Source organism: Berghia stephanieae, chromosome 1 (genome assembly GCF_034508935.2).
Source record: "Berghia stephanieae isolate SIO BIC M18660-M18661 chromosome 1, UCSD_Bste_1.3, whole genome shotgun sequence".
NCBI classification, from domain to species: domain Eukaryota; kingdom Metazoa; phylum Mollusca; class Gastropoda; order Nudibranchia; family Aeolidiidae; genus Berghia; species Berghia stephanieae.
The window spans coordinates 86447513-86460034 of NC_088360.1; the positions used below are offsets into that span (position 1 = coordinate 86447513).

The 12522-nt window shown below is 35.0% G+C and overlaps 2 protein-coding genes across 4 annotated transcripts in view; both read left to right on the plus strand.

The window, feature by feature from the left end:
• The window catches only part of LOC144960174 (persulfide dioxygenase ETHE1, mitochondrial-like), a 165306-nt gene that overhangs the window by 141506 nt on the left and 11278 nt on the right, over nt 1-12522 (plus strand). The gene's annotated exons all lie outside the window — the stretch shown is intronic.
• LOC144960152 (pre-mRNA-processing factor 39-like) overlaps nt 1-12522 on the plus strand; it is an 80615-nt gene that overhangs the window by 41950 nt on the left and 26143 nt on the right. The window contains exon 1 of one of the 2 annotated variants that reach the window (XM_078893154.1): nt 11536-11636. The exons of the other annotated variant lie outside the window; for it this stretch is intronic. Within the exon in view, the coding sequence (XP_078749280.1) occupies nt 11582-11636 (55 nt within the window). The 5' untranslated portion in view covers nt 11536-11581. Of the gene's footprint in view, nt 1-11535; nt 11637-12522 lie in introns of those variants that run through there. 2 annotated transcript variants of the gene reach the window in all.

Sequence of the window (12522 nt, forward strand, 5' to 3'; positions counted from 1 at the left end):
ATGGCTGCCTTAATACAATAACAAAAAGTTGAATGATGTATATTTCGTTCCTTCAACAGTCTGATTGATATAATTTAGTGAGAAGTAATCACTATTGTGCTCAAGACGAAAGATAGAAAAGAGAGACAGTAACTGGTTCTTAGTATCAAAACTATTGTAAATTTGACGCTGATCATGAATCCGACGTGAAAACAGCAAAAATCCGAAAAAAAAGTGTCCACTTTTTATACTGACACGTCCCCAATTGCCGATCGCCTCGAAAAATACCTCTCTGTGTGTGGGCAAAAATCATCTGCGACTGACGCAGGATCGGGTCACAGCGACCCAGCCGTTCCCGTCCCTCGATCGTCCCTGGATGAAAACTGAGAGTGTATGGGCCCTCTAAGTTCAATTGATATCGATGTCGATAGATTTCAATATCCATCGGTACATACAGTGCCACGTTTGAGAGGTGCAAATTATTACGTAGTTTGAGGTTATTTTGGACAGTCTGAAGTTATTTTATGTTGCACTGAATTATTCTGGCTATTAAAATTTACGGTTACGGTTACGGAGCGAGAGATAAAATAAAATATCTTTAGAGACAATTTTCTTATCTTATCTTATCTTACTAAAGGCTTTATATAGGAATTATCCTTTAAATGCCTTATACAATAGTTTATAATTACGGGAATCTCATATAGCTTGTATTGTATCATTCACAGACATTTTACACAACTTTGAATGTAATGAAAAATGTATCAATACAGCAATGTAAAATCGAAAAATACTACCATAGAATATTGGTAGTTGAAAATTGGTCATGATCGAAATAATCATAAATGTACAAAGTTTGTAGTACAATGAAACATCAATGACAAAAAAGACAATCATGAAAACAATAACGATAATAATCATACATAAGTCTCTGATAAATTATGATTTTACATTGTTTCAGATGTCATGCATTTTACTTGTCAACATTTACAAACCATTCTAAAAAAATCACGAAATTAATGGAAACAGTTATATCCACATGACAATTTAAAGTTTAAAAGATTAATAAATAAATGTATAAATAACTAAATAAACAAACAAACAAATAAAAGAATATATAAATACATAAAGTAAATTCAAAAATTTAAAATCAAATTGAATTCAGAAATGAATGAATGAATGAATTTTTTTAAAAATAAAACAGAATAAAACATATTAGTCATACTTAAATCTCAGAGACTTTAACTCCCTATCAACTAAGATTTTAAACTGATCCAAAGAACTTGCATTTTTAGTGTTAAAACAGAGACTATTCCATGTTTTTACTGTACGTATAATAAATAAATTGTCTTACTTGTCTGAAATCTTGGAATATAAATTTTACATTTGTCTCCTTTGGTATACGTAATCTTGGAAAATGTAAATAAAATTTTACGGATATATTTACTATATTTCTTAATCAAAGAGCATACAAGGATCGCTTATCAAATTATTGACATATTTGGGCATAAAGAGTGGTGAAACAAAATAGACTATAAGACTCTATTGACGAAAAAAAAATAATCTACATGCTTTTAAAAAAAATCACAGTGATGGTTAATTTTAAGTCGGCTTAATTTTTCACCTCAATTTTATAATCATTCAGCTTATTTCAGGTCTCATTTATCCACTATTTAAAGATGTAAAATAAAGTGTGTATGAAACAGTGCCCGACAAAGCAGAGAGAAAAAAACAAAAAAACAAGGCAAAAGAAGAAGCAGCATGTCACGACTGGGGATCGAACAACCTCCTGATTTCGGGTCAGACGTCAGAGGTGACCATTACATCACAAAGGTTATCCAATAGTTTTGATGATTTAATACCAACAATTTTCTCAAGGCTACTCGTTCCCGCTGTGAACCCTCGCTACGCAATGGGAACTCGTACTATTGCGAAGAATTCAAAGCGGAAACGGGTACGTCTGTGAATAACATAGCGGAAACGCCTACCCTCTGTGGTGTAAAGGCAGGTAATCAGGAGGTCTGAGGTTCGATCCCTCAGACACATATTCTCAGATCTTTACTTTACACCAGTGCCTGCTCTCTATTTTATCACGTCGATACATCCACTGTTTGATTTCTACAAGACGTGCTTCGGTAATGTGGATTCGATTATATCAGGTGGTTACATACAAAAAAAACAAAAAAAACAAAAAAAAAAAAAACAAACAAACAAAAATAAACAAAACACCAATTCGCTGCTATTTCTTTCTTTCTATTGTAAAAAGTTATAAAGATATCTTTTTGATTTTTTTTTATTACTATTAGTACTATTCTTTATTATCAGAATTGCAAAATACCAAATTAATTAGATTAAGGGCTTTTGAATAATATAAAATCTTGTAACACCACCTAAAAATTTCGATGTCGAAGAGATGACGCACCTTATTGTGGCATTTGCGCATTGTAATTTTTTAAAGAAGACACTGTTTGCTTTGCCCGTGAAACTCTATGCTGATAATTACATAAATCTATTGGAAGAAAATCTTTTGCCAGACTGTGAACACCTTTATCCAGGAAGGAATTTCATTTTTCAACAAGATGGGGCTACACCCCAAACCAGCAAAAGAACACAAGCTTTTCTTCGAAATAAGAATAATTATTTCATAAAGACAACTGGCCGCCTCAGCCACCTGGATGAATCAGTGGATTACGCAATTTGGAATTCTTTGACCAAGGTTTATAGTCGTCAAAGATCAGCATTCACAGAAGAAACCTTGAGAGAAAGAATTATTCTATGCTTAGAGGAGATAACCATTGAGGAAATTTGGAAGTGCATTTCAAATCTGAAACAGAGACTTGGGTCATTAAAGAGGAAGGCGGTGCTATTGATCACTTAAACTGCTAACTTTGTCATCATTGGACCGAAATAGGCACGTGAGTGTGCTATATAGACTATTTCTTACATGATGAGGAGAATTATGATGTAAATAATGTTTATGGTGACATAATTAATATTTGGTAAAAATGGCAACAAATGTTAGGATCTTGGCCATTTTACTCTCTGCAATGTTGCATCATTTTTCTCTGACATTGTATTTCTGAAGACGGTTTTGAAAAAACGCTATCTATTTTGTTAGGTTACTCAATTCATATTCATAAAATTTTGACAGTCTATGTATAAGGATTTGTTTTATTGGTACCGACAAAAAAAGCGGCGATTTTTATTTTTTTTGTGACCACATGATATAAGTCATTGTTTTTACACGAACCATAACTTTGAGTGTCTTAGGCATAGATATGATATAGTCAATTGTATTGAGAAAAGGCAAAACTTAAATATTGCATTCTCAAGGAAAACAATAAATACCAAGGGCTGACTTCCGCTGTAGGTACCTCAGAAAGCAGAACACTAGTGACGGTCTGTCGAGAATGATTTAAACAAATCGAGGTCAACTCCATTTACACCAAACACACATTTTAAAGTCTCATTAGCAAGATGTGGTTGATGGTGTTTTAAGATGACGGTAATAGGGCAGAGAACTCGTGACGTCACACCGTCCTAATCTCCAAGTTCCAAACTCCTTGTAAGTATGTATGTAACCATTCCTTCGGAGGACTAAAATGAATAACTATTTGAGCAGGACGATGTATCGGCAGATTATTAAGATTACGGAACGTAATAAATCGAGGATATATGATCTTTATTGACGACCAGCATATATTTAGAATAGAAAATATGATGCCATCACTCTGAAACCAGAAGATCAATTACACAAGGCATGTATCAGGTCCTCCGGAAGAGTGGTTTTACACTTCCAATGAGATTGGAACTAGTTATTTTTTTACATCACACAATTGTGGTCCCTATTCCTACACGATTAAAAGATCAATTTTGTTGTCATCCGCAACTTTTACTTGAGGTCTGAATCTCTCATTCTTCTTCTTCTTCTAGGTTCCATGCCTGGTCCAGGCTTCGGATACTGCATGAATTATCTCTCTCCATTCCTCCCTGTCTCTTGCTTTTTCAAACAGCTCTTGGATTGTTAGGTTGGTGAAGCCCTTCAGTTGGTCTATGAGTGTTTTTCTTTGTCTCCCCCGGGCGCGTTTACCAGGTATTTTTCCACAACTTGCCAGGTATTCATTCTTATCTTTCCTTACTATGTGTCCGAAAAAGGATAGTTGTCGATCCACTATTAAGGGCATTAGTTTCCTTCAAAAGATTGTTGACAAAGTGGTAGTAGATAGTGAAGCCAAGGGAATGGAAGTGAATATCACCAAAACAGAATGCATGGTAATACAGAAAAACCCCGAAAACAACAACACCTGCAATATAACGATTCACGGCGAGCAGCTTACCAACGTAGAAAGTTTTAAATACCTAGGTTCAATAGTGACAACAAATGGAAGATGTAACCGAGACATACGAGCAAGAATAACTCAAGCCAAACAGGCCTTCATGGACCTGGGAAACATTTTGAAAAACAAACAGATGTCGTTCGGGATTAGATTCCGAGTCTTGAAGTGCTACGTGTGGCCAATCTTGTTATACGGATGCGAAAGCTGGACTACAAATGCAGAAACACAAAAGAACATTGAAGCTTTTGAAATGTGGTGCTTGAGAAGGATGCAGAGAATATCGTATACCGCACACAAAACGAACGAAGAAGTGCTAAAACAAACATACCAACAAAGGAAACTAATGCCCTTAATAGTGGAATCTCTCATTACAGTCATACTAAAGTTCTACCAAAGTCCTCCGGAAGAGTGGTTTTACACTTCCAATGAGATTAGAACCAATTTTTTGTTTTTACATCACACTTTTGTTCCCTATTCCTACACGATTAAAAAATCATTTTGTTGTCATCCGCAACTTTTACTTGAGGTCTGAATCTCTCTTTACAATCATACTAAAGTTCTACCTATCATAATTTTTATGAAGAAAAAAATGCAATACTGACTAATAAAGGAAACCAAAATCGTATCACAAATAACTCCTCTTTTGATGAAAACGTCTAGGGTGGGAATCATAACCAGATAAATAATGAGAAGAAATATAACTTGAAAGAAATTCAATTTCAGTCCTGGATATAAAGCAAAGATATCAAATCAAGTTTAAACAGTTTCAAAGCTCTCATTTAGATACGAATCCTTCAACAATGACTTTCACTCTAAATGTACATGATTGGATTTTATATATCTTTTGTAAGTCTTGATAACCAGATAATTTAGATATCTCTAAAGCTATGAATTCATTAAATCTTGCATGTATTTTGAGATTTTTATTTTTTCCAAACTATAAATGTTTTGATTGTTCATCGACAAATAAATAACAAAGTAATTATTTGGACAATGTTGCCCAATCGGGAGAGGTCGAAAGTACCCACTGATGAAACGTGAACGCCGTTAGATTCTAGACCTTAGTCTGTTTGCAACCCCCAATTTTCTCCTCTTGCTGGCACAGAACCCTGGCAACTTCTCTCTTTCGAGAAGACATCACCCGCCTTCAAGAGGGACAGTGCAACCACGTAAGGAGTTAGGGAAGCTAAATACAAAGGCCGTCGGGACTAGTTTCGGCTCGTACTAAGGCCACTGTCTATTATGCGTCATATAGGGGTTGCATTGCTTACCCTCTCTATTTTGTAAAAACGGCAAACTCACTTTTGCAACTTTTGAAAACGTACGGATTTTGTAAATATCACTTCATATTGAATGACAACGATTTCAAACTAGACTATGCGATATGGAATATATTCATTAAAAAATGTATGCTTATTAAAAGTCCAATAAATTATTCTATTTTGACAATTAAAAGAATTGAATGCAACAGGGCTTGGGTGATATGTTATCGAGATAAGATAAACTGCCAAATTTACAATTGGGAACGAATTTTGAATTCATGTATTATGCCCATTTCACTGTTATACATTTGAAGAACATGCGCAATCAAACTTTAATGTTTCCATTGAGTGTCACCAAAACCAATAATCATTCAATTCTATATTTTCTCATTTTAGTTAGAAAACTTTTACTTCATAATGAAGTTATATTTCTCATATTATATATATATATATATATATATATATATATATATATAAAATATATATATATATATATATATATATACTTTTTTAAAATCTCATTCAGGTCTTACCACTTCTCTGTATATCAGCTTCTTTAATTCTTCTCCATGTTCCTCGTTGCCTTCCCCTTGATCTTCTGCCCTGAGGGTTCCAGTCCAATACTTTCTTTGTTATAGTGGAGTCATTCTTTCTAAGCGTGTGTCCAATCCACCTCCATCGTCTTCTTCCTATTTCCTCTCCCACTGTGTTCTTTTCCATACTTCTTCATTTTTTTATTCTATCCATCCATTTTATTCTGAGTAGCTTACGCATGCACCTGTTTACGAAAATCTGTACCCTCCTTATACATGCCTGTGATGCGTTCCAAGTTTCACATCCATACAGTAGGACAGACTTCACGTTTGAGTTGAAAAGTCTTAGCTTTAGTCGAAGGGAGATATCTTTAGTGCTCCAAACTCCGTTCAAAGATGTGAATGCAGCCTGTGCCTTTCCTATTCGTGCTTTCACCTCTGCTTCCGTGCCTCCATCCTTGTCAATTATACTTCCGAGATAGCAGAAAGTGTCTATATCTTCGAGTTCCTGATCTTTTACTTTGATCTGCTCCTTTTGACGCGTACCCATCCTCAAGACCTTTGGCTTTGCAAGGTGAATTCATAGACCAATTAATTCCGAGAGGCTGTTTATAATTGTGGTTTTGCTTGCATCTGGTCCTGGGTGTGGGACAAAAGAGACAGATCATCTGCAAAATCCAGATCATCCAACTGTGTCCAGGGGGTCCACTGTATCCCATTTCTTCGCCCTTTGGAGGTTTCCTTCATTAGCCAATCAATGGCAAGGATGAACAGGAATGGTGAGAGCAAGTATCCCTGCTTGACATCAGTCTTACTTTCAAAGCTATCAGTAAGCTGATCTTCATGTACAACCCTGCAACTTGATCCTTCATACGTTTACTTAATGAGGTTTACTATCTTTTCAGGGAGTCCATAATGTGCCAGAATTTTCCACAATGTTGCTCTGTCAATACTGTCGAAAGCCTTCTCGTAATCCAGAAAGTTGACAATAAGAGGAGAGTTCCATTCTATAGACTGTTCCACTATGACTCGCAGAGAGGCAATCTGGTCGGTGGTTGAACGTTTTTTTTTTTCCGAAAACCTGCTTGTTCGTCCCGCGGTTTAGCATCTGTTGCATTCTTAATTCTCTCTAAAATAATTCGTTTGAAAACCTTTCCTGTGATAGAAAGAGTGATTCCTCGATAATTATTACAATTACTGAGGTCCCCTTTCTTTGGAAGCTTGATAAGATTCCTTCCTTCCAATCTTTTGGGAATATCCCGTCATTCCAGAGTTTCTCAAATAGTGGGTGCCGGGCCTCAGCATTTCTTTCAGCATCAACTTATAGAGCCTCCGGTGGAATCTGGTCTGGTCCAGCAAATTTCCCCCTTTTCATCTTGTTAATGGCACCCACAATCTCTGCTATCGATGGTGGATCACAGCTAATTGGTAGCTCATTCCTTGCAGGCAAAATTTCTGGCTGGTTGTCTGGTGGTGGTCTGTTCAGAAGGCAGTTGAAATGTCCCCTCCATCGTTCAGATTGAGCCTCTTTTCCAAAAATAGTTTTCCCATCTTTGTCTTTTACTGGTACCTCTGGTTTCCCAGCAAGTGTCTTGGTAGTTTGATAAAGGATCCTCATGTGTCCTCCTGTCGCTGCTGCTTCTGCTTTCTCTGCAAGTCTGTTCATGAATGCTTCCCTGTCTTTCTTCACAGATCTTTTGACTTCCTTAGCTATGGCTCGATACTGCTCTTGTGCATCCAGTCTTGAAGCCCTTGTTCGGCTTGCATTCACTTGTTCCTTCCTTGTTCTCCTCTTTTCAATAAGGCCCAAGGTGGTTGGACTTATCCATTCTTTATGTTCCGATTTCTTTACACCCAATAACTCGTGGCAAGTTGTTATGTAGACTTCCTTGATCTTTGCCCAATGTGACCCTCATCTATGTCCTCCTCGAGCTCAGTAAGCGGTTGGAATCTATTACTCAATTGTAGTTTGAATTCCTTCTTTTCCCCATCAAGTGCATTCACCTCGAATTTTCTTCTTGTATGTGATCTGGTCCCGTGTTATCTGAGTCGGAGCTTAAGCTTTGCCAATAGCAGGTGGTGGTCTGATCCAACATCTGCCCCTCTTCGTACTGTCACATCTTCCAATGAACGTCTGAATCTTCGAGAGATACAAAAATGATCAATCTGATTCTCTGTCACACCATCTGGTGAGACCCAAGTTGCTTTGTGGATCCTCTTATTGGGGAACACTGATCCTCCAATCACCAAACTGTTGAATGCACAGAAATTTGCAAATCTCTCACCATTATCGTTCATTTCTCCCATGCCATGACGTCCCATGATACCTTCATAACCTGCGTTATCCTGTCCCACTTTAGCATTCCCACTTCAGCATTAGCATCTCCCATCAATATGTTGATGTCTTTCCTTGGCAACTTGGCAATGACTTGTAGCAGACTATAAAATGTATCTCTGTTATATATATATGTCTATCTATCTGTACACGCCGCTTTACTATCACATTGATACCCGGCAGTTCGAATTAAAAAAAAAATATTTCGTTCGCGAAGATTCGACCGCCGCTCTAACACCTTGCCCATTCAACAAACCCTCTCCCGTGACTTTTTCACCTCCCCCCCCCCCGCCCCTTACTGTTCCACAACAGCTTTCTACTACTACTACTAATACTACTGCTACTACTACTACTACTACTACTACACTACTACTACTACTACTACTACTACTACTACTACTACTAATATAATAATAATAAAATAATAATAATATTAAATACATACTATACTACTACTACTACTACTACTACTACTACTACTACTACTACTACTACTACTACTAATCTACTACTACTAACTACTACTACTACTTACTACTACTACTAACTACTACTACTACTACTACTACTACTACTACTACTACTACTACTACTACTACTACTACTACTACTACTACTACTACTACTACTACTACTACTACTACTACTACTACTACTACTACTACTACTACTATACTACTACTACTACTACTACTACTACTACTACTACTACTACTACTACTACTACTACTACTACTACTACTACTACTACTGTGTCTTTTATCTTCCATTATTTTCTGGAAGGTTCTGTTCCTTAACAAGATGACCTTTTCTTATCAATCCAATGGCTCCCCTACCCACTACCCACGCCACGCTAACGTTTCATTCATACTGCAACCACCATTGAGTACAGACGATACAAGTTATTTTGCATTTTATTTTATTTGTTTTCCACGTTTATTTGTGTGTTGTTGTGCTGACGAAGGGTTTGTACCCGAAACGTCCATTGTCTGTTTTGTTCCCAAACGAAGCATCTCCATTTTCACTCTTTCGTTGATAATACATATTTAACAATTTAACAAAGGTTTCTCCTGCGCTTATAATATATTAAGACAGAAATAAATACAAAATATGTAAAACACACCATAATACAATTAATAATACAATTGACCCACGTATTACACATATCTAATACTATAACACACTTACACACTATTGTAATAAACTGCTGATAATCCATTTTTTTATTTAACAATTTAACAAAGGTTTCTCATGCTTTTTATATTACTACTAGAATAATAATAATAATAATAATAATAATAATAATAATAATAATAATAATAATAATAATATAATAATAATAATAATAATAATAATAATATTCGTCTCTTCGTTTTGGGATTTTCTTTTTTTTTTTTTTTACCTTTTCCAAATACATCTATCAATAATCAAAAAAGTGTCAATTAATTTTCCTTTCACTCATTATTCATCTAAACGTGATCAAAATAAATGATTGATTTTCTTTAAAAGGTATAAATCTCTCTTTCTCCGCGTATGCAGCAGATGAACATTTTACTATTTTAAGAAGAGGTAGGAAAAGTATTTGATTTATCATCTAAAAGGTGCATGATATCCACTTAATGTGCTCAAAGAGTTTTACAAGAGTCCCAAGCCCAAACAAAACTGGTTAGCTTGTTTCTTTATTCATTGTGTGTTATTTCGACAGAGACAACGCCGTTTCGGGTCGGGTACTCATTTTATATTTGAGTTTAGTGAGTGTATGTGAGTAAATTTTTTCAAGGATTCTTCAACTATGCTCCACCCCCCCCCCCCCCCCCCCCCCCCCCCCGCGAGACTGGAACATAGACCTGCCCATCAGAAGCTGCGTTTCAAATCACTAGACCGCAAAGCTGCACTCAGCATTTCCTCTTAACATTCGTTTGATGTGTCGACATTTAGACATAATTTTAGAGTTTCAATTATTATAAAATGCAAATCAAATTTTATGTTGGTAAGTTCTTTATCAATGGCATTCTTAAAAACATTGAATAAGACTTTTTTTTAAATCTAAAACTTTAGATTATTCCAGATGTCTACAGTTATGTATATGAATTAGGGTATTTTTCCATATAGACAAATGAATATATTTCAATAAATATATTAAACTTATCGCCCCTGGTATTTGTAACAAGTGAATAAATGTTAAAATGATTATAATCCGTATTGGAATAATCATGAACAAGTCTAGTTGTGAGTTGATGCTACGTATTTAGGTAAAATACTCATAACATCCGCCCGTCGAATGTAACCTTGAACGTTTATAGACATTGATATACTTTGGTGAGAACTAACCATTACAAAAAAAAAAAAAAAAACAATAATAAAAAGCTGGGCGACGTCAATTTCGTTCCTTCTATAAGGTCACCTCTTATCCTATGATATTTCAATGAAGGCAATTTAAATCTTAATTAATGTTTCAAAATAATGTAGATGTCGAATGTCAGGCAAAAGTCTTAAATATGTAAGACGTCGTTTATGAACAATTGCTAAAATGCAATTCTTTACTTATTGCCTATGTAGAGCATTTTTTTTAAAACGCATTTTTTCCCGTTAGGTACAATTTCAAACATATTTCTCAGTTCCTCAAGACTCAGATTTATGTCTAAATACTTCTTGTATTTAATTTCAAGATATTGGCTTCAAGCAATTCCAAGTTGAGCCTCCCTTGTAATGCAAAACAAAAGAGCAGATCTCGAATGTAATCAAAATGTTGGGAAAATTTCTAAAAGCTATTTGTCACGGTAATTATTTTGATGTGCTTTACACTCAACACACCCCAAAAATGAAAAACACTGAATTTAGCCGTAAACTAAATGTGAAAGTGGATGCTGAACTAAATTTTTATTCTGGTTTTCAAACGACAAAAGTGTTATTAAAGCAAAATGGGGAAAAGTGACTCCTTTTCTTATTTCTTTTAAATTCTACAGCCAACAAAATACGTTTTCTATGACTATAAAATACAAATGTAATTTTAGACAAAACTAAAATGCGAAATTATATTTTATTTAAAGAAAATTATCATTGTGAAACTCTCCAGTTAGAAAAGGATAATTTTAGCTTCCAACTTCCATCAACTATCAACCTTCCTCTTCTACAAAAATGGCGGACGAGGAGCAGACACATACAAACAATACCAGCGTCGAAAACTCGCAAGGTATAGCCTTCATGTGGTGCCCCATGACCGAAATTTATAATGTATTATTGCATTTTGAAGTTATAATTATCTGAAAATAGTGGTAGAGAGGTGAGCCAGTGGAACCGACATTTAGCTCCTTTAAAGTTGTCCATTGTCATTGATTAGACATTTAGAAGTGATGAGAAAAAGAAAAAAAAACGGTAACGCCTACCGTCAAAGACTTTAAATTTGAAGATCCTTTTGTTTTCTATAAAATAACATTCGGTACAAGACAATCCTTGATGAATTTCAAAAGTTATGTTTGAAATTATTTCGTAAATTTTCATGATAAAATTAAAATGATTCATTTCATTCCCCGCGTGAAATTCCGTGTCAATTATTAGGGAGTTTAATAGAAATTCTAAATGTACCTCACACACTTGAAACCGGTGTCATATGAAAGAGGTGGCAACACAGATTACAAAACAGTTTGAATTTTGTTTCTATCTTGATTAGAAATGTAGTTACGGCAGTTCAAAGTCTGAAATTTCAGACCGATTTTTACCCCAAAATTACCATTGCAAAGTTGTGACCGAAATCTCGTGATGTTAATAAAAAATGGTTGAAACAGTCAGTATGGAGTTCTTATCATATATTGTATACCAAAATGTTCGTCTTATCGAGGACAATGCATTTACATTAATAAAGAGGAAGATAAACATTTCAAATTAACACATTATTACATAATATGTCGCAAATGTTACATAATCAAAAACTCGGCTAGACTTAAGAAACAATTTGCTCTATCACTTTTGGATTTATCCCCAATATCTCACTGAAACAATTGCAAATAATTACCCTCTTTTAATTAATACATAGAGAGAATAAAAAAGGGTTTGAGACTATTTAAATGAAAAGATATAAA